Source organism: Hemiscyllium ocellatum, chromosome 4 (genome assembly GCF_020745735.1).
Source record: "Hemiscyllium ocellatum isolate sHemOce1 chromosome 4, sHemOce1.pat.X.cur, whole genome shotgun sequence".
NCBI lineage: Eukaryota > Metazoa > Chordata > Chondrichthyes > Orectolobiformes > Hemiscylliidae > Hemiscyllium > Hemiscyllium ocellatum.
The window spans coordinates 97337346-97361179 of NC_083404.1; the positions used below are offsets into that span (position 1 = coordinate 97337346).

The 23834-nt window shown below is 41.3% G+C and overlaps 1 protein-coding gene across 1 annotated transcript in view; it reads left to right on the forward strand.

The window, feature by feature from the left end:
- The window catches only part of necab1 (N-terminal EF-hand calcium binding protein 1), a 174641-nt gene that overhangs the window by 94619 nt on the left and 56188 nt on the right, over positions 1-23834 (forward strand). The window contains exon 7 of the mRNA XM_060824039.1: positions 17189-17325. Within this exon, the coding sequence (XP_060680022.1) occupies positions 17189-17325 (137 nt within the window). The remainder of the gene's footprint in view (positions 1-17188; positions 17326-23834) is intronic.

The following is a 23834-nucleotide window of genomic DNA, read 5'->3' on the forward strand; positions in this document are numbered from 1 at the left end:
ATAATGAAACAATGAAAGTCAGGTCATTGACCGGCTTCACAAAGCTTGTTATTGCTATTTGGATCAGGTGACAACTGGTGTCATCTTCTGAAGAGATTGATTAAAGTGCATGACTGTAGAAGATAGAGTGGGCATTTTGATTATGCATTGTTCATTCTTAATAGAAGATGAAAGGTTGTCAGATGACTCATGCTACCAACGGGCCATATTCATAGTTGAAATTAAATTTTCTAGGATCAAGCCACTGGGGTTTAAAATACTCAAATACCTTGTGTATAAAATTACATGGCTGTGAAAGGTAGTAATTCAATTCATTACTGATTCTAATTGCATAGTTGGTGGAGTGCAAAGATCTAATGATTATACAAGAAAGCTATATTTGTCATAATTATATAAATTAAGGAAATGCTGTGTGTATAATGCTACAGAGATTGTGCTTTTTAAAGTTCACTTGCATCAGATTTCAGAGATGCCAATGCCAGAAATCTGAATGTTATTAAATGTTTCACCTATGCTAAAGATACACAGTATAAAATGAACAGCATGCAAATTATGAATGCCGTTCCAGAGATGAAAATACTAAATAAAGAGAGGAGAAATCCTATCACTCTTTGGGATGCAGAACTCGTGTTGAGACACCAGTCGCAGGATACATTCATCCATGCCAAATTTCCTCCCTCCTGCCCCAGGACCCCTCCATAAGTGCTCTGGCTGCCAGGTTGTCAGCTGCAATTTCCAAGTGCATGGAAATGCACTTTCAGCCTTGAATATCCATAACCAAGAGCTAGGTTCCCATGATGTGACCTCCACGGCTAATTGGTAAAAACTGGGGGAAGTATTAATGTGCGTAAACATTAAGGATCAAAGCGACATTTTGCAATCAGCTGCCTGCAAATGCATCTTGCTGGTGACAGATGCTTGCTGTTAGATGCATTTTGAAGCCAGTGAGATGAATCAGAATAAGCAACCTCTTGATGGTGAGGTTGTGTCTGGTTCCCACAGGCTTAGGGAGGCATTGAGGGTGCAGACATGGAATCAAGGTGTCCCAGAATCTTTTCCTTGGATCCTTTTTAGAAGATTCCCTGAGTTCTTCACATGCTAAAGCAGAGTTCATGGCTTACACCTTGGAGGTGTGACACCCAATGAAGGCCCCAATCGAATGGCACCCATAAGTGATATAATCAAAATGTCACCTCAATGTGAGAGCTTTATTGTGTTGCTGAAGAGGCCCTTTCAATGCCTAGTTCGGACTGGAAGCCCCATTTAGTATCCGACAGGCCATGTGTTGAGAATGATGGGAATGCTCTGTGTAATGCACACACATCGAAATGGTCTTCAACTCAGAAGGAAGAAGGTGCTAAGGAAACTGTCTTTTCAGACAAACAAGTGGGGAAGTAACGTCAGGAAGAATAATAGGTGTAGCTGATGTGGTACGAGCTCCAGTAGCATTGCACACAGCTGCCTAGGATGCCCAAGATGGCCTAATCCTGGCACACATCAGCTAGCTGAAGCAGTGGCAATCTGCTCACCCCTTTTACTTTTTTACAACACAAAACAGACCTAAAATCAATAAAGTATCCCTTACATAGATATCCACTTTTTCTTCAATTAAAACTTACTTTTGATGCTGGAGATCTGATATAAAACTTAAAATGCTGAAGAAACTTAGCAAGTTTGGCAGCATCTGTGAAGAGTCATATTGGACTCTAAAACTTTAATTCTCTGTTCTCAAATACTGTAAGTACTTCTGGCTTCTCTTTAACTCTTGCTTTGCCACTGAGAAGACCACTGCCAGGCAACAGTCAACAATGAATTATTCAAAGTTAGTTTTACAGAAATATTAAAAAGGAAAATGAAAATCTAATATTATTTTAAAAATCCATGTCCATAACTCTGTGTAAGTATAATTCTTTGTTGTTCTTTTCTCTACATGGCTAAATGGCTTCAGCAGTATGAGAGACAAGCTGCTTAATTGTTATAAGGAGGCCACCAAAGACTAGCCTACTGGCATCTGAGAATCAGCAAACCTGTTACTGGACCGTGGGCAGAATTTAGTGCAATGATTGCATGGAGTGAGGGAGGATGTCATGGTGGGGGAAGTCATGTGAGAAACAGGAATGTTTTGAGTACAATATCCATTTCCATGCCTCCTTAATCCATGGTCTTCCACATGGCTCACCTATATGTCCATGGTAAGATGACTGGAGTGCACCTACTACGCTCCAGTGAAGTGCTGAAAGATAAAGACTATGTTTCATCAATTCTGTTTTGAGTGGCATGTGATTGGCAGCACGGTGGCTTAGTGGTTAGCACTGCTGCTTCACAGCACCAGGTTCGATCCCACCTTGGGTGACTGTCTGTGTGGAGTTTGCACATTCTCCCCGTGTCTGCATGAGTTTCCTCCAGGTGCTATGCCATGCTAAATTGCCTATCGTGTTAGGTCCATTAGTCAGAGGGGAAATGAGTCTGGCTGGGTTGCTCATCGGAGGGTCTGTGTGGACTGGTTAGGCCAAAAGACCTGTTTCCACACTGTAGGGAATCTAATCTGCATGTCCTTGTTTCATCCCAGCAAACCCTGTGGACAGGGATCACTGAATTGTCTCCCCTGTGGTTCCCATTACCCAGATCACCCATGTCATTTTTCCTGTCTGTATTTGTATGTAGAAAGGAGGACTTGATAAGGAGTTAGAGTTTTATTGGAGTTATGTCAGTGCTTCATAATTATTTATCTGTAATTAGAATCTTTCTTTATGTACTAAATAATAATCCTTGTTAAGTTCAGAAGCCTGGTCCAACTTTCTATCAACCAAGTCTGAAAGACAGGTAAACTGGGGAACTCAGCCCTTTTAAAATCCTCAACTTTAGTGACAACTTCAGTAATGACAAGGCTTCATTTCCAGTGCATCACACCAGTGAGGTTTAACAACTGAAATTGAAATTCCAAGAAGCAAAATGCCATAAATGATTGTAAACCTTAATATTAACATGAAGTGACAGGACGTCAGGGTTATTAATATTCTGTTTGATTTTTTAAACATCTTTAATCCTTATTGTTAAGGGTCAATGCTACAATCTTTGTTGTAACAGGTATTATTCAAGCATTTGCATCTAATAAATATAAAACTATTAAACTGCATTTTATTTTTATTTATTTACCAGTTTCCCATTGGTATTAGAATGCCTTAATATAGAACATGGAATGGGTATTCTTATTGCGCAGTTGCATAATCCAGAATAATATTCCCAAAAAGATTATGAGTGATAGAATTCAGCTTTATAAGTTGGATAAAGGAGTTGGTAGTGTAGCATAAAATATTTCTGCTCGTAGGGAAGTTTAGAATGACCGTACATTATATTAAAATTGGAGCGAGACCATTCAGACAGCATTTCTTCACTAAAGTGAAGCAAGAAATGAAATCTCTCTGCTCCCAAGGGTTGTTAAGATTGGATCAACTGAAAATGTATGAATTGGTACTGTTAAAATTTCATGAGGCAAAGACATGAAGGGTTTTTTCAAGATTCCCTACAGTGTGGAAACAGTTCTGGAGCCAATACAAATAGTTTGAGTTGAGATATCGATTAACCCTGTTCTATTTGGATGAGATACAGGTTTGAGTAGTGAATGACCAGTTCCTATTCCTATGTTCCTTCTTTCTTTTGATTTCCCAGCATAACTTCAGCCAGACACTGAAAACACCCAAATTTCAATCCATGGGGTTGAAAGTTAGCACTTGGAACTGATTTTTATAACTTTTTAACAATCCAACAATACACTGCAAGATTGATACCAGAGTTGGTAGAATAATTGTATGTTCAATAGCAGGATAAGACCATTAAAGAAAAGCAAGAATCTCTTTTCGGTGACCTTTTCCTCTCCTTGCTAATAGGGTTTATTCAGAGAGTTCAAGCCCTGGCTTGTGCTCCAAATTTATGAGGTCCCTGGTCCTTTTACACATGCAAACATTATTTCTAGCTTTCCCATATCAGTGTCCCCATGAGAACTTATTATGTCATTGAGTATATTTAAGCTGGTGATATATAGGGTCTTGGTTGCTGAGGAGATCAAGGATTACGGGGAGAAAGCAGGTGAATAGGGTTGAGAAACTTATCAGCCTTGATTGAATAGTGGAGCAGACTCAATGGGCTGAATGGCCTAATTTCTGCTCCTATGTCTTATGGTCTTATGATCTTTTGTAGTACAAGAATATTCTCCTACTTGACTGTGGCAGATTTTCTTTTCAAAGCTAAGATACTATTCACAGACTTAGCAGCATGTGCAATGGACCCTGACCCAGGATAATGAATAAGAATATGGCAAGATTGGATAAGTGTATGAGTGTTCAGCCTGACTTATTTCTAGCAGATGAAGAAAACTACAGACCTTTTAGCTCATCCTTAATGTAATTTAGTGTTAAAAGGGAGTGCATGGCCATCAGGATCTAATTTGAAAGTTATTTGGGAAAATGTCTTGTCAGATTTACACCAACAATATCTTAAATAACCAGTGAGCAAAATTACAAAAAGAAAAGATGATTTAATTTTGTACTTTATCTTAATGAAATGGCACAAGGAAGAGTGAATTAACTTTATAACTTGACATCACGACACTATAATTGAAATTCAACCATATTGGATTGGTCTTGTAATCAACTATCAGAAATAGATATAAAATGGTGGAAGAAAGATAATGCATAAATTGTGCAGAAAAAATCTTCACATTCTCAGGGGTCTTGCTAATTCTGGTAAATACATAAATTCAAATACAGTCTCATTAGAAATTGTTTAATTGCTTATATGAAAGTAATGATTTTTAAATTTAGAAATTGCAGTGAAGAAATTCAACTAATCTGTGAATTAGAAAAGCCAGAATTCACATTGGCTATAAAAGGTTTTAACATCTTACAAGTGGGTAATGTGTGTTAATATTCAGTGTAGTGTTCTAATTGAATCCCAGAGAGGTTGTTAACCAGGCACTGATATTTGTCCGAGCTGAAAAAGACCACTCCCTCCGTGACTAAGATAAAAGGTAGGGAGGAGGGACTTGCGGGAGGGGCGTTGGAGATGCGATAGGTGGAAGGAGGTCAAGGTGAGGGTGATAGGCCAGAGTGGGGTGGGGGCGGAGAGGTCAGGAAGAAGATTGCAGGATAGGAAGGCGGTGCTGAGTTCGAGGGATTTGACTGAGACAAGGTTGGGGGAGGGGAAATGAGGAAACTGGAGAAATCTGAGTTCATCCCTTGTGGTTGGAGGGTTCCTAGGCAGAAGATGAGGCGCTCTTCCTCCAACCGTCGTGTTGCTATGGTCTGGTGATGGAGGAGTCAAAGGACCTGCATGTCCTTGGTGGAGTGGGAGGGGGAGTTGAAGTGTTGAGCTACGGGGTGGTTGGGTTGGTTGGTCCGGGTGTCCCAGAGGTGTTCTCTGAAACATTCCGCAAGTAGGTGGCCTGTCTCCCCAATATAGAGGAGGCCACATCAGGTGCAGTGGATGCAATAAATGATGTGTGTGGAGGTGCTGGTGAATTTGTGACGGATATGGAAGGATCCCTTGGAGCTTTGGAGGGAAGTAAGGGGGGTGGTGTAGGCGCAAGTTTTGCATTTCTTGCAGTTGCAGGGGAAGGTGCCGGGAGTGGAGGTTGGGTTAGTGGGGGTGTGGACCTGACAAGGGAGTCACAGAGGGAGTGGTCTTTTCGAACGCTGATAGGGGAGGGGAGGGAAATATATCCCTGGTGGTGGGTCCGTTTGGAGGTGGCAGAAATGACGGCGGATGATACGGTGTATATGGAGGTTGGTGGGGTGGTAGGTGAAAACCAGTGGGGTTCTGTCCTGGTGGCGGTTGGAGGGACGGGGCTCAAGGACGGAGGAGCGGGAAGTGGAGGAGATGCGGTGGAGGGCATCATCAATCACGTCTGGGGGGAAATTGCGGTCTTTGAAGAAGGAGGCCATCTGGATTGTACGGTATTGGAACTGGTCCTCCTGGGAGCAGATGCGGCGGAGACAAAGGAATTGGGAATATGGGATGGCGTTTTTACAGGGGGCAGGGTGGGAGGAGGTGTAGTCTTGGTAGCTGTGGGAGTCAGTCGGTTTATAGTAAATGTCCGTGTTGATTCGGTCGCCCGAGATAGAAATGGAAAGGTCTAGGAAGGGGAGGGAGGAGTCTGAGACGGTCCAGGTGAATTTGAGGTCAGGGTGGAAGGTGTTGGTAAAGTGGATGAACTGTTCAACCTCCTCGTGGATTGTATTTTCTGAACCCATCCATACAAGCTAACTGTCTGTGTCAAACACAAAACAGTATTATTCTATGAAAATATCTAATTGTTTAAGAATAGAGAGACGTAGGGGTACGGGCACATAATTCTTTGAAGTTTGCATCACAAATACATGGGGTCGTTAAAAAGATGTTTAGCACGCTTGTCGCCTTTGCTTAATCATTTGATTAAAGGAGTTGGGATGTATTGTTGAGGTTGTACAGGATAATGGTGAGGCCGCTTCTGGAATACTGTGTCCAGACTGGTTGCCCAGTTATGGGAAGGATAATATTAAGCTGGACAGGGTTCTGAAGAGACTTATCAAGATGTTGCCAAGCATGGAAGGTTCAAGTTATAAAGAAAGGGCTGGATAGGCTGGGACTTCTTTCACTAGAATTTAGGAGATTGAGAGGCGACTCTATAGAAGGTTATAAAATAATAAGGAGTAAAGATAGAGTTAATGGTAGTTGTCATTTCCCTAGGATGGGGGATTTAAAGACTAGGGATACATTTTTAAGGTGAGAAGAGGGATTTAAAAAGACATGAGGGGCAAGTTTGTTATACAGAGGGTGGTGTGTGTGTGGAATGAACTTCCAGAGAAAGTGGTGGATTTGGGTATAGTTACAACGTTTAGGAAAATGAATAGGAAAGGTTTGGAGGGAAATGGGCCAGGAGCAGGCAGGAGGGACTAGTTTAGTTTGGGGTTATGGTCGCATGGACTGTTCAGATGGAAGGGTCTGTTTCTGTGCTGTAGGACTCCATGATCCTGTGACTCTCTGAAACCTTGTTTTTTTTTTGAAGTGCTTACTGCATTGAAAGCAATCTGTTCATTGGAAAGAAAAACATTTAAAATTTCTTTGTGTTTTAATTTCAGTGATGCATTTGTGCCATAGAATGAGTAGACTACAGTTATCTTGAAGAAGATTCTGTCAAATGAGTTTTAAGAAAAATTATTTGTGCAATTATTAATCATAAGTATATTTTGGGTTATTGCTCTACCAATGTGTTTAAGTATTTCAATAACTCAGTCGCGGTTGTCATATTCAAGGTTATAGATTGGAATCAGATGGTGTATTCCTGGCATGCCGTCTACATTCTACCCTCTTTAAACTTAAAGTCATTCAAATCATGGGATTCCTTATTCACACCAAGTCCCATTCACCCATCACCCCTGTGCTTGTTGATATGGACTGATCCCCACATAAGCACTTTATTTTTAAGTTCTCAGCATTGTTTTCAATTCCCAGGATTGGCCTTGTACCTTACCTTTCTGCATAATCTCACTCACACCACAATCTTTTAAACTGACTGTGCTCATTAAATCTTGGCCACTTCACCATCCCCAGTTTTAATTGCTAGTTAGAGCTTGTAGCTTAGTCCAATATTTATTGTTCTTTTAAGATGTTCCTGAAAGAGATATTCAGCCTTCAGCCACCTCTGACGAATGAAGCCTTTTAAAGTTCATGTACAATTTTGCTTTACAATACTCCATGAAGTCCCTTGGGATTTACACCAAAAACATGAAATAAATACAAATTGTTTTCCCTGTATTAAGAATTTGTAAGAGCAACAGTACTTCATCTTGAGAGATTTCTGTCTGAGTCATTAAACTTAGATTGTACAGAAAAAAAATTATGTTATTTTACTGCTGCTTATGAGTTAATGAAATATGCAAATTTAAATACCCAAGGGAAATTAACATATTTCTTACTTGCACTTGAAAGCCTAAATCTTCTGCTCAGATAAAATCTGAATATGTGCATTAAAACAGGTCCGAGCGTTGCTTCAAGGTTCAAGCACTGGCTCTGCTTGCTGGTATGAAGTATTTAAAATCATAAAAGTAAAATATTGCCAATGCTGGAAATCTGAAGTAAAAAAAGACAGACTACTTTCTTTCCTAGAGAATACGTTCTTCCTATATATTCTGACCAGACCAGGTTTAGCAATATCTCTGGAGAGACAAGCAAAGTCTGATCAAATTCTTTGGAACTCAATGTTTATGGTCTGAATAAATGTTCCAACGAAGGATCACTGGGCTTGAAGCAGTCACTGTTTCTCTCACCACCAATGCTGCCAGACTTGTTGATTTCCTCCAGCACTTTCTGTGTTGAAAATTATAATGGATCTGGTCAGAATATGGAGAGGAAAGTTATTCCTGTTAGCAGAAGGCTCAGGAAACAGAGGCAACACTTTAAGGTAATTGGCAAAGGAACCAGAGGCAACATGATGCGAAACATTTTTGTGCAGCAAGTGATTGGGAGCTGGAATATACAGCCTGAGGCAAAATCAATCATAGCTTTCAAAAGAAAGTTGAACAAACATCAGGGTATGGGGGAAAGGCAGAGTGACCCTTCCAGACCTGGAACACAAACCTGTTGGTTCAAATGGCTTCCTCAGAAATGTAATAATTGATGATTTTATAAATAAAGACATCCATTTCAAGAAAGTTAGTGAATGAGCTGGATGAGGGAATATTGGACAGAGAGCATGAATGAGTGGAAGAAACTGGGTGGAAAATGAAGAGAATTACATTGTGTTAATATCATAGAGGTATGTGTCTCCCGAACTAAAGATCCACAGCACTTCAATGTTTACAGATTCTGCTTTCAAATAATTCTCTTAAAGCATGGAATATCTGTTTAACACTGGAGGTTTGATTTTAATTTGCTCAAAATCAATCATTTCTACAGAATTAAATCAATTTCCAGGGATTGTGTCAGGTGCTGCATTTTAGGTGACAGATTGGGTGGTGGAATGCAATAACTGATCATACAGCCAGCATTCAACATTCTAATCCAGAGTTCACCAAGCAACAGCTCCGAAGCATGCTTCCTAAGTACCTACAGATATCAAAACTACTGAGAAGTGGAATATCAGATGAGAGGGTTTATCTCAAAAGAATTGGTGGCAGCAATCATAACATGATAGAATGTCATGTTTGGTTTATATGTGAGAAGCTTGGATCAAATACTAGTGATTCAAATCGAAATAAATAAATTATGAGAATGTGACGACAGAGTTGTCTAAAGTGACCAGGAAATTGGGTTACCATCTTTTCTGGAGATATTCAATAACTCTCAGCAAAGATTATTCTGTTGTTAAAGAAATGCTGTTTGAAAAGGATGTTTCATCTAGTAAAGTAAGGAAGTTAGGGATAATACCAAATTGAAGGAAAAATATGCAAATATTAGCGGTAGGTCAGAGATTGGAAAGAAAAGAAATACCAGCAAAGAAAGACTAATCTGTGATCTTGAGCTAAGAACAGGCTCAGCAGCCAGGCCACCTTCCAGGTATTTTGAGTGAAGATATAACCTATTCTCCAGTGGATACTCATTGGGTCCTGTCAAAAGGCAAAGGGGAAATTGTAATTCCATCTCAAAATGAAAGAAATATAGATCGCTTGCCTACTGTTAAGTGCAACTAAAGCAGTAATGTTAAAACTGGGGTGTAAGATTATACATACATCGAAATATTATACATTGTTAATAATATAAAATTTCAAACCCTACCAAGAAAAAACCAATATGGCTGGCATTGGCACTGCAGTGTGATTCTGCCACTGGATGAAATTAGTGATTAATTAAATGATGTGAGATAATCTTCACATAGATAAACCATGGAGTGCCATTGCTGAAATACATGTCTTTTCAGATACTGTGTGGTAATCTCACTAGCTTTCGTGTTGCTGTCCTGCCTTTTCAGAATCTATGGTATTTATAATTTGTTCTATAAAATAGAATTGCATATGTGTTTCTATGGTTGTAATTATGTAAGGATGTCAATAGTTATCTAATATATGTTGAATTTACTGCTATCATGATTCCACTTAAAATCATTGCATTGTATCACATTAAGTTATGTTCTCTAACAGCTAGGGAACTGAAGCTGAAGCTGGATGAACTGCAGATCATCCAAGAGGATGTAGAGGAAGGTGGTCACTCCTCAGGTGCAGGATAAGGACAGCTGGGTTACAATCATGGGTGGAGAAAGAACCGACAGACAGAGAAGGGATGCTTTGTGGCTGTTCCCCTTAACAATAAGTATAGCGTTTTGGATACTGCTGGTGGGGATGGTGTACCAGGGGAAAGTCATAGTTGTCAGGCCTCTGGCACTTTGGCTCAGAAGGGATGGGGGGTGAATAGAAAAGCGCTAGCGGAAGGGGACTCAATAGGTAGGCAGACTGACAGGAGATTTTGTGATCAGGAAAGGGAATCCTGAAAGGTATGTTGCCTCCCTGGTGCCCGGATCCGGGATGTTGCCGATTGGGTAACAAGATTCTGAAGGAAGAGGGTGAGCAGCCAGAAATCTTGGTACATATTGGCACCAATGATATAGCCAGGAAAGGGATTGAGGATCTGAAAAATGATGACAGAAAGCTAGGATGAAAGCTGAAGAGCAGGACAAGTAGAGTAGTGTTCTCAGGTTTGCTACAGGTGCCACGAGACAGTGAGGTGAGGAACAGTTAGTGAAAGCAGCTTAATACGTGGCTGCGAGGCTGATGCAGGAAGGAGGGCTTCAGATACTTAGACCATTAGGATGTCTTCTGGGGAAGGTGGGACCTGTACATGAAGGAAGGGTTGCTCCTGAACAGGAGGGGCACAAATGTCCTGGGTGGGAGGTTTGCTTGATTGGTTTGGGAAGGTTTAAACTAATTTGGCAGAGGAGTGAGAACCAGAGCTACACATCTGATGGGGAAGAGGAGGAAGGTAGATGAGGCAATGACAAGATGTAGCAAATCTATCAGGAAGGTTTTTCATATGATGGAACAAAGGGTTCAGTTAAAGTGCGTCTGCTTGAATGCAAGGAGTGTCAGAAATAAAAGTGACAAACTTAGAGCATGGATCAGTACTTGGGACTATGATGTTGTGGCTGGAATGGAGACATGGGTTTCACAGGGGCAGAATGGTTGCTAGGGTTTAGAACATGTAAAAAGAACAGGTGGGGGGGAATATGAGGGATGTAGCATTGCTAATCAGAAAGTGCATCACAGCTACAGAAATGAAGATTGTCGAGGAAGATTTGTCTACTGAGTCAGTATGAGTGGAAGTTAAGAACAGCAAGGGAGCAGTCACTTCACTGGGGGTCTTCTACAGACCCCCAAAAGAAGTAGGGAGATCGAAGAACTCATAGAGTCATAAAGTCATAGAGATATACAGCATGGAAACAGACTGTTCGGTCCAACTCATCCATGCCAACCAGATATCCCAGCCCAATCTAGTGCCACCTGCCAGCACCCGGCCCATATCCCTCCAAACCCTTCCTATTCATATACCCTTCCAAATGCCTCTTAAATGTTGCCTCCACCAATTCCTCTGGCAGTTCATTCCATACACGTACCACCCTCTGTGTGAAAAAGTTGCCCTGTAGGTCTCTTTTAATCTTTCCCCTCTCACCCTAAACCTATGCCTTCTAGTTCTGGACTCCCTGACCCCAGGGAAAAGATTTTGCCTATTTACCCTATCCATGCCCCTCATAATTTTGTAAACCTCTATAAGGTCGCCCCTCAGCCTCCAACGCTCCAGGGAAAACAGCCCTAGCCTGTTCAGCTTCTCCCCATAGATCAAATCCTCCAACCCTGGCAACATCCTTGTAAATCTTTTTTGAACCCTTTCAAGTTTCACAACATCTTTCCAATAGGAAGGAAACCAGAATTGCAGTGGCAAAAGGAAACAGTGGCTTAACCAATGTCCTGTACAGCCGCAACATGACCTCCCGACTCCTGTACTCAATACTCTGACCAATAAAGGAAAGCATACCAAACGCCTTCTTCACTATCCTATCTACCTGCGACTCCATTTTCAAGGAGCTATGAACCTGCACTCCAAGGTCTCTTTGTTCAACAACATTCCCTAAGACACTATCATTAAGTGTATACGTCCTACTAAGATTTGCTTTCCCAAAATGCAGCACCCCGTATTTATCTGAATTAAATGCCATCTGCTACTTCTCAGCTCATTGGCCCATCTGATCAAGATCCTGTTGTAATCTGAGGTAACCCTCTTCACTGTCCACTGCATCTCCATAGGCCGGCAGATTTTGGAAAAGTGCAGATATAGCAGGGTTGTTGTTATGGGTGACTTCAACTTTCCCAAAATTGACTGCAACCTTCTTAGTGCAGATGGTTTGGATGGAGCCGTTTTTGTCAGTTGTGTTCAGGGGGGTTTCCTTACTCAATATGCATACAGGCCGACAAAGGAAGAGGCCATTTTGGATTTGGTGCTCAACAATGAGCCAGGACATGTGTCAGATCTAACAGTGGGAGAACAGTGACCACAACTGCCTCACATTTACCATAGCCATGGGGAGGGAACGGAGCAGTTACCATGGGAAAATATTTAATTGGGGTAAAGGAAATTATGACACTATCAGACAGGAGTTGGGAAGTAGAAATTGGGAGCAATTGTTCCACAGACAGGGCACAACAGACATGTGGAAACTGTTTAAGGAGCAGTTGTTGCGACTGATGCATAAATTTGTTCCTCTGAGTCAGGCAAGAAGGGGTAAGATTAAGGAACCTTGGATGATGAGAACAGAGGAGTTTCTCATAAAAGGGAAGAAGGCAGTTTATGTAAGATGGAGGAATCAAGGGTCTAGCACAGCTTTAGAGGATTACAGGCTTGCTAGGCAGGAGCTCAAAAATGGACTGAGGAAAGCCAAGACAGGGCACGAGAAAGGCTGGGCAGGAAGGCTTAGGGAGAACCCAAAGGCATTTTACTCATATCTTAGGAATAAGAAAATGAACAGGGAGAAGGTACGGCCGATCAGGGATAGCGGAGGGAACTTGTGTGTGGAATCTGAGCAGATAGGGAAGCTTTAAATGAGTGTTTTGCTTTGGTTTTCACTAAGGAAAGGGACCCTGTTGTGAATGAAAACTTTGAGGAACGGGGAAACAGGCTTGAACAGATCGAGATTGAGGAAGTTGATGTGCAGGAAATTTTGGAGACATTAAGATTGATCAGACCCCAGGGCCAGACCATATTTATCCTAGGTTTCTCTGAGAAGTGAGAAAGGAGGTTGCTAAGCCGCTGGCAAAGACCTTTGCTTCCTCACTCTCCAGGGGAGTCTTACCGGAGGATTGGAGGGAAGTAAATGTTGTTCCTCTTTTCAAGAAGATGAATAGGGAAATCTCTGGCAATTACAGACCAGTCAGTCTTACATCTGTGGTCAGCAAAGTTTTGGAAAGAATTATGAGGGATCGAATTTGTGACTATTTGGAAAAGCATAGCATGATTAAAGGCAGTCAGAATGGCTTTATGAGGGCAGGTCATGCCTCACAAATCTTATTGATTTCTTTAAGGAGGTGACGAGACAAGTTGATGAAGGTCGAGCAGTGGATGTGGTATACATGGACTTCACCAAGGCATTTGACAAGGTTCCCCATGGTAGGCTCATTCATAAAGTCAGGAGATATCGGATACAGGGAGATTTGGCCATCTGGATTCAGAATTGGTTGGCTTACAGAAGGCAGAGAGTGGTTGTAGGTAGAAAGTATTCTGCTTGGAGGTCAGTGGTGTTTTGGTTTTCATTAACAAGGGGATCGTGTTTAAGAGCCGTGAGGTTTTGCTGCAACTCTACAAAACCCTGGTGAGACTACACTTGGAATATTGTGTCCAGTTCTGGTTATCCTATTATAGGAAAGATGAGGAGGCTTTGGAGAGGGTGCAAAGGAGGTTTACCAGGATGCAGCCTGGGCTACAGGGTTTGTCTTACAAGGAGAGGTTGACTAAGCTCTGACTTTTCTGTCTGGAGATAAGGAGGAAGAGAGGTGACCTGATCAAAGTGTAAAGTAGTGAAAAGGCATGGATAAAGTCAATAGCTAGAGACACTTCCCCAGGGCAGGATTGACTGTCACGAGAGGTCATAGTTTTAAGATGTTAGGAGGGAGGTATAGAGGAGACATCAGAGGTAGGTACTTTATGCAGAGAGTTGTGAATGCGTGGAATGTGTTGCTGGCGGCAATGGTGGAAGCAGAGTCATTAGGGGCATTTAAGCGACTGCTGGACATGCACATGGAGAACTGTGAGTTGAGGGGAATGTAGGTTAGGTCATTTTATTTTAGATTAGGATTAATCCTTGGCATAACATCATTGGCCGAAGGGCCCGTACTGTGCTGTACTTTTCTATATTCTATGTTCTATGTAACATTGTGACATTGCAATTGCTTCATCCTTAATCAAAGAATCTGCAACTGTTGTTATGAGAGTCTTAGTTATATATCAGTTGTGTTCTAACCTTTTAGCCTTCTGCGCGTTGTACTGCACTGACTTTGTATTCCAGTTTAAGAGTTCAGTTCAGCCTTTTAATTTTTTTTAAATTAGCAGAATCTTTAAAATTGAATTTCTTCCTGTAAAAACTTGAATTTTGACTAAAATGGAATTAGCTCTGTTTTCTTGGTGGTTAGTACCCTACCTACAGATCTGTACAGCTGCCTGTACTCAAGAAAGCTGATGCCATTTAAGGTGGAGTAACTGTCCCTTCGTCAAATTATCTGTTGTCCAAAATTGTTGCCTTGTTATCTTCAATTACCATTTGAAAATCTGACACCAAAAAAATTGGAGTCATTTATGGAAACTGGATGTGGATGTAGTAGTATTGAAGAATCCAAGGATATTTTTTATAACTAACTATTATGTTACACCCCTGAAGCATATAAGTGGCAGAACTAATATTAAGCTATTAGGTTACAACAGAAGCTTCTAATAGAGCATCATGCTTCAAATAATCAAAAGTCAGATGGAATGTGAGACTTTTATATCCTCAGGTCACACACTATGATCCAGTGATGATATCATGAGCATGCTGTTAAAGGCACAATAGCATGGTCCCAGGTCGAAAAACTGCTCCTGAGGAAGGCTAATGTAGAACACACTGACTCCATCCAGACTGTGTCATTGACAGAATAGGTGAACTCAATGTAGCATGAACATTAGCTCCTTCAGAATCAATAACTTATACAACAAACAGAGCTACTTTACCAATTTATTTTCCCCATCCTACCTCACACAGGGCAATGAGATGCTCCCATACTGGCGCTCAGGTACTTCCTCATCAATCCCAGATATTTTAACAGAGTCAGCAATGGAGATTTCTAGTTTATACTGAATGCCACTTAAAACAGAGGAGCAGTCTTAGACATGAAACACATTCACAATGCACAAATATTTACAGTACCTGTATTTGTTGTTGTATTGGAAGATTATAGATCCAACAATGAATGGCCTTATGTTCATGCTTAGGTAGATACGTTGCTAACTCTGTGGGTGAACATATGAAACACATTGTCTAAAACTAGGTACACAAATTAATGAATATCGTTGCCCCAAATTTTAGGTGGAGAATGAGAGTAGCATTGGTAATGATAAAGGCAGGTGACAAGTCCATGAATTCAAGGAGAATGGAGATTGAGTAATTTTATTGATGCAGCTTCATTTCTGGGTGTTTCAGCTAATTCATGTAAAAACAATGACTGCCGATGTTGGATACCAGATTCTGGATTAGTGATGCTGCAAGAACACAGCAGTTCAGGCAGCATCTGAGGAGCAGTAAAATCGATGTTTCGGGCAAAAGCCCTTCATCAGAAATAAAGTAAAAGAAGTAGTTACCTTGGACTGATAGAAATAGATTCAAATGAGAATCCATATCACTTAAGTTACTGTTAAAGTACCGAATATTTTCTGAATGTGGACCATGCACACTATTTCCAGAAATTGACATTCAATGGTATTAATGCTATCAACATCCTGGGTGTCACCAATGACTAGAAACTGTACAGAACTAGTCCCATAAATACAGTGGCCCTCGAATGCTGCCTGAACTGCTGTGCTCTTCCAACACCACTAATCCCAAAGCTAATTGATGTGTCTGCCAATGCCTCACCCATCCATCAATGCAATCTCTGTGAGAATCCTGGCCAGGATTTCATGGCAGTGCACCTCTTCAAGATTGCATTCAATCAGGACTCAAATCAAAGTAATTGTGAAGTAATTGATGGAAAATCTATTTCTGTCTATTTGTCTGATTCTCGACTTACGTACTGAAATTGGCGTGTTTGTCCAATTTGGAATCTTCAACTCGTTCAAATGACATATGGAATGATCAGTAATATTGTCTGATAGTGTAGCAGTGAAGAAATAAAAGAGTTTCAGTGATTCCTTGTGCATGACTCAGCACCATTTATTGGGAAACCTAGTGATGTGCAAGATGAAACATAAGATTCTTTGGGACCTTGACAGGGTAGATGTAGTAAGGTCATTTACCCTTATGGGATCAGAGGGTACAACCATAGAATAAGGAGTCATGTTCTTATGTATTATTCAGATTTGAAAGAAGGAACTTTGATTTGCATTCCAATACCATTTACTTGATTTCTGTTGTTTAGGTAAGTAACTGCCAGTGAATATGTAGTCATAGTTGCCAATAATTAGTTTACATCAAAAGAAAGCCACCTCAGAACGGATTGAATTCTATTCTCAATACTGTGCTGTCCTGAGAAAGTAGTTACTTGTATAATGGATTCTGCATTTAATATGGCATCAGTCAGGGTAACCAAGGCCCTTCCCCAACATTGCTTGGGTCATGGGTTGCAAGATCTCCATTGTAATATAGATTTTATATTCCCAGGTAACATGATTGGTCGATCCATCAGCCACATCAGAGATGAAGCTTCTTATCTGAATTGGAAATATTTTTTGAAAAATTGATCTTGTCACTTGGCTTAGCCACATATCCAGCATAATATCTGTGGTGGCCAGAAAAATAAAATCTCCATTATTTGGTGGTAAACCTCCTTCCTCATGTACAAAGTTTTTCTCTCCTGTTTAATTCCCCTTTCAACCTGCAACAGTACATGACCAGCTTAGCCAGGAGTTATGTTTCAGTGCCAGTCTTGATGAGAGACATTGAAGCCCTTTTTTATTCCAAGTTTATTGAATTGAATTTCTTCTATAGGATTATCAGGACTCGTGTAATCTGGAACAGTTTGTGACTCGCTTTTTGCTGAAGGAAACAGTGAACCAGCTGCAGTCTTTACAGAATTCTTTGGAATGTGCCATGGAAACCACAGAAGAGCAGACACGCCAAGAAAGGTGAACCTGGAATTCGCATTGTCACTATGTTTTAATTTATACAAATTATTTTTTGAAAGAATAATCTCTTCTGTCTGTACGATTCCCCATGCAAAGTATTTGAAGTATGTCCTGTTTACGAACATGATAAGTCCCTTTATTTCTCTTTGTTTTCATTTGTCTCATGAGGTCATTCAGCAGGCAAGAGGAAAGCTCATAACTCTCTTCTAAGATCATTTAAAGTGAACTAACAGTAGAATAAGGGCAATTGGAGGAGCATTTTTCTTGCTTCACTTTGTCTTTAGTGTAGCTAAAATTGACAATTCATGAGGAACGAAATCTACATTGCCCACTCCCACGGCCCACTGCAGACTAATTCATTGTTAGCCTCAGATCCACGTACTTCATTCGTATAGACATTAATGTTTCCTCTTTCTAAACTGTAATGAATAAACAATGAGTCAAAAGTTGAAAACATTTTGTTAAATTGATGAGGTCTTTAATAGAAGAGAAGTATTATTTTAGCATACATGGTGAAAAATATGTGAGATGTCCTAGGGGTTTTATTTTGTTTTATTTTACAAATGACTAATTAATTATGCTTTGTCAACACTGCTGCGACATTTTCATGTTAATCACTAAATGTGACTCAACTTATCACTATACATCAGAGAATTTACAGAAAATCTGTGATAGTGGTTACAGTCAACTGGAGAAATACAAGATACAATACTCTGTTAATAAACATGTTTAGCAGTGTCAAAAAAAGGAAAAGAGGGTGAAAATTTCAGCAAAGGCAAAATAGCTATTTTACATCTGTAAATGTTTGCTCTGTATTTCTAACACTTCAGTTCTGATTTACCTCCATGTTAGAGAAAAATGAACTTTGTAGAGATAGTCAGTGTGGCTTTATGCAAGTGAGGCCTTGTCCCACAGACTTGAGATTTTTGATGAAGTGACAAAAATGATTAATGAGGTTAGGGCAGTGAATGTTGTCTACATGAACTTTACTAAGGCATTTGACAGATCCCTCACAGTAGGCTGGTCCAGAATATGAAGTCACATGGAATCCATGGTAAGTTGACAAATTGACTACAAAATTGCCTTGAGCTTAAAAATGTGTTGCTGGAAAAGCACAGCAGGTCAGGTAGCATCAAAGGAGTAGGAGAATCGACGTTTCAGGCATAAGCCCTCCTTCAGGAATGAGGAGGGTGTGCCAAGCAGGCTAAGATAAAAGTTAGGGAGGAGAGACTTGGGGGAGGGGTGTTGGGAATACGATAGGTGGAAGGAGGTTAAGATGAGGGTGTGGATCTGACGAGGGAGTCGCGGAGGGAGTGGTCTTTCCGGAATGCTGATACAATGTATCTGGATCCTTCGTCATTTCTTCCACCTCCAAACAGATCCCACCACCAAAGATATATTTCCCTCCCCACCCCATCAGCGTTCCAGAAAGACCACTCCCTCCGCGACTCCCTCATCAGATCCACACCCCCCACCAACCCAACTTCCACTCCCAGTACTTTCCCCTGCAACCGCAAGAAATGCAAAACTTGCGCCCATACCTCGTCCCTCACTTCCCTCCAAGGCCCCAAGGGATCCTTCCATATCCGTCAGAAATTCACCTGCACCTCCACATACATCATTTATTGCATTCACTGCACCCGATGTGGTCTCCTATACATTGGGGAGACAGGCCGCCTACTTGCGGAACGTTTCAGAGAACACCTCTGGGACACCCGCACCAATCAACCCAACAGCCCCGTGGTTGAACACTTTAATTCCCCCTCCCTCTCTGCCAATGACATGCAGGTCCTTGGCCTCCTCCATCGCCAGACCCTGGCCACACGATGCCTGGAGGAAGAGCACCTCATCTTCTGCCTAGGAACCCTCCAACCACAAGGGATAAATGCAGATTTCTCCAGCTTCCTCATTTCCCCTCCCCCCACCTTTTCTCAGTCCCAATCCTCAGACTCAGCACCGCCTTCTTGACCTGCAACCTTCTTCCCGACCTCTCCGCCCTCACCCACCCTCCGGCCTATCACCCTCACCTTAACCTCCTTCCACCTATCATATTCCCAACGCCCCTCCCCCAAGTCCCTCCTCCTTACTTTTTATCTTAGCCTGCTTGGCACACCCTCTTCATTCCTGAAGAAGGGCTTATGCCCGAAACGTCGATTCTCCTACTCCTTTGATGCTGCCTGACCTGCTGCGTTTTTCCAGCAACACATTTTTAAGCTCTTATCTCCAGCATCTGCCGTCCTCACTTTCTCCTACAAAATTGCCTTGGTCATAGGAGACAGAGGATACTTGTGGAGGAGTGTTTTTTTTCTGACTGGAGATCTTTAACTAGTGGTGTTTCACAAGGATCAATGCTGGGACCTCTGTTGCTTGTGATATGTATGTATAAAATGTATGTGGTCTGATTAGTATGTTTGCAGATGAAAATTGATGAAGTTGTGGATAGTAAGGAAGGTCAACAAATGTTAAAACAGGACGTAGATCAGTTGCAAAGTTAGATAATGAAAATGGCAGATGGAGTTATGAGGTGATGCATTTTGAGAGGTCAACTGCAAAAGGAATGTATACAATTAATGGCAGGATCCTTAGGAGATTGATAAAAACTCCCTGAAAGTGCCATCAGTGGATAATATGGCAAAGAGTATGTACGGCCTTCAACATTAAAAATAAAAGTTGGCAAGTCATCTTACAACTGTGTAGGACTTTATTTAGATCGCGTTTGGAGTATTGTATGCAGTTCTGGTCACCACAACTTTGGAGAGGATGCAGAAGAGGTTTGTGGGGATGTTTACTGGATTGCAGTGTGTTAACTTTCAGGAAAGGTTGGACAAGCCTAGATGGTTTTTACAAGTATATTAGAGGCTGAGGAGCAACCTGATAGAAGTATATACAATTATGAAATGCATGAATAGGGTGGCGTGTCCGTGTATTTTTCTCAGGGTGGGAATATCAAATGCTACGGTGAATAGGTTTTAAGTGACAGGGAGAGGTATAAGGGAGATGTACGAGGCAAGAGGGTACCTGGAATGCACTGCCAGGGAGGTGGTAGAAACAGATACATTAGCAAAGTTTAGAAAGCATTTAGACAGATACATGAGCAAGCGGGGAATAGAGAGGTATGAACCATGTGCAGGCAGATGGAATTAGTTTAGAATAGCATCATGTTTGACTCAGACGTGATGAGCCAAAGATCCAGTTCCTAACTGTACTGATCTGCATTCAAGAAGTTAAAGAGGAAGATTGTGCAAAATTCTCCACTTAAGTGCTACAACTTGGAGAAGAATGAATTAGTTGTTGTAACTTTTTGATGGTCCCTTTTACAATGTTCAGACGTTGGGTACTGTTGGACTGTGTAGTGCCTGCCAGTAACATATCATTAACAACATAAAAGATCAAACTACAAGTAGGTCACCCAGCCCCTTGCACCTGCTTTGACATTCAATAATGTCACGGCTAACTTGATGACTCCACATTTTCACCAGTGTCCAGTAACCTTTCACTGCTCGGTTATGTAGAATCTATCTGGATCTTCCTTAAAAATATTCAAGGATTCACCTTTCACCACCTTTTGAGGAGAATTCCTTGTGAAATAAGTGTATCTTTATCTTTGCCTTAAAGTCATTATTTTTAAACAGTGAACATTAGGTCTAGATTTCCCTACTGCAAGAGAAAGCATCCTTTCCATATCAACCCCTCAAGACCCCTCTATATCTTATTAGATTAGACTTACAGTGTGGAAACAGGCCCTTCGGCCCAACAAGTCCACACCGACCCGCCGAAGCGCAACCCACCCATACCCCTACATTTACCCCTTACCTAACACTACGGGCAATTTAGCTTGGCCAATTCACCTGACCCGCACATCTTTGGACTGTGGGAGGAAACCGGAGCACCCGGAGGAAACCCACGCAGACACGGGGAGAACGTGCAAACTCCACACAGTCAGTCGCCTGAGTCGGGAATTGAACCCGGGTCTACAGGCGCTGTGAGGCAGCAGTGCTAACCACTGTGCCACCGTGCCGCCCACTGTGCCACCGTGCCCATTATGTTTCCATGAATTCATCTTTTACTTCGCCAAGCTCCAAAGAGTGCAATCCAACTTTTCATTCCAAGACAACCCACCCAATAGATTGATCCAATAAACTAAGTCTGAATTGCTTCTGTATTTATATCTTCCTTTAATGAGGAGACCAATGCTGTACACAGTTTTCCAGTTGTGGTCCACCAATGCTTTTTATAATAGAAGCATGAGTTCCCTATCCTTCGCTTACTTTGGACAATAACATTCTATCAACTTTCCTAATTACTTGCTGTACCTGCACATCAGCATTTTGTAATTCATGCACCAAGTCACACAGATCTCTTTGCATTTCAGAGATTTACAATCTCTCGACATATAGCTACAATGCTTCTATGTCATTGGGCAATTTCTAATTTTCCCACAATATACTCCATTTGCTGGATGTTTTCCCACTCACTTAAACAATCAATAACACTTTAAGACTTCCTTAAGTCCAGTTCACAACCTACTTTTCTACCTGCTTTTGTGTGATCAGCAAAGTTAGCAACCTCTTCATCCAAGAATTTTAAAATTTGTAATTGCTGATGGCCAAACATTGATCCCTGTGGTAAATTACTCATTATATTTTCCTAGCAAGAAAATGGCCCATTTAAGCCTATTCTATTTTAGCCACCCAGTCTTCCATACATGCCAATATTGTACCCCCTGCAACACGAGCTTTTATTTTCTGCAATAATCTTTGACGTAGCCCTTTGTCAAATGTCTGCAAGTACACTGGTTCCCTTTCATCTACTGGACATGTTACTTGCTCAAAGAATTTTGATAAATTCATTACATATGACTTCCCTTTCACAAAACCAAGTTGAATTTGCCTGATTACTTTTACTTTTTTTCCCAAATACCCTGCTACAACATTTTTAGTAAAGGCTTCTGCCATTTTCACTATGACAGATGTTGTAGCTCCTGGCTTTCTGCCTCCCTTTTTGAATAAAGGGAATACATTCACTATCTCCCATTCTAATGGATCCTTCCCCAAATTTATGGAATTTTAGAATATTAGAAACTTCACCCGCCACTTCTTTTAAGAGTCGAAGTTGAAGTCCATTAAGATCTGGAGACTTGTCAGCTTGCAACTCCAACAATTTATATAGAGTAGTTTCTCTAGTGATTGTGTATAGTTTTATTGAGTCCCACCCTTCCTCCATTTCCAGAATTATACTTATTTCTGGGTTGTTCATTGTATCCTCTGCACTGAAGTCCGATGAAAAAAAAATATTTAATTCATCTGCCATCTCTTTATTTTCCATTATTAACTTCCAATTCTCACTTTCTATTGAATCAATATCTATCTTATTAGCCCTTTTTTAAAAGTATCTCTTACTAAAAGAAAACTATTAATGGGAATCATGTAAGTCTCATTTTTGGTGAGTTTCCTGGAAGGTTTCTCTCCATGAGGCCTAGCAGGTTTTTCTCACACTATCATCCCAGACACACCTCATTAATTATGTATCACGGCTCATGGGTACCCAGCTCATCATATTCTCCCACTTGCAGCAGGCGAAAGTAAAAAGCCATAGGTCAGGTGTTAGCTATATAGAGCTGTCTTCATATTTGAAGTAACTGGCCTCAACATGGCATCTAGGGGAATTTGCCATTGTGCTTTAAGGACAGAGAGCTGAAGGTCCTGGTAGACTGAGTGGTGCAGAGGAGGGACATCCTCTTCCCATAGGACTGGAGGAGGAGGATCTAATGCCAGACGTTATCAGCCTGGAATGAGGTTGTGACTTGATCAGTTTGGTTTCAGTCACCTGGAGGGATGCTCAGTCATATATAAGAAGAAGGTCAATAAACTTTTCAGTTCTGCAAGAGTAAGTGCCATACTCTTTTCTCACATTGACTCTGCTACTGTACCTACCTCCTACCAAGCCTCATGGCCTCTCACTCTCACTATGCCCAAAATAATCTTCTCTCACTAACTCTCAACTAATCCGACACTGTCAGACTAATCCTGCAAGGCCTCTGCACTACCTCCCCTCAGGAGCAACAGTGTGTACAATCTACAAGTTCACTTCAGAAATTCACCAATGGTCCTTAGACAGCATTTTCCAAACTCACGACCATTTCCATCCAGTAGGACAAGGGCAACGGTACTTGGGAAAACCACCACTGCAAATTCCCCTCCAGCCACTCACCACCCTGACTTGGAAATATACCGCCGTTCCTTCACAGTCGTTGGGTCAAAATCCTGGCATTAGTTCTCAACCTGCATTGTGGGCCAACCCACAGCAAATGACTGCAGCAATTCAAGAAGGCAGCTCACGCCCATCTTCTCAAGGGAAAATAGGGATGGGTTATCAATGCTGGCCAGCCAGTGATGCCCAAGTTCCACAAATGAATTAAAACAAATTCACTCAGTACACTTCACCATTTGTCGAACAACTGCATCTGTATTAATGGAAGTCCCAGCTATTTTCATGTCAGTCCACTCATC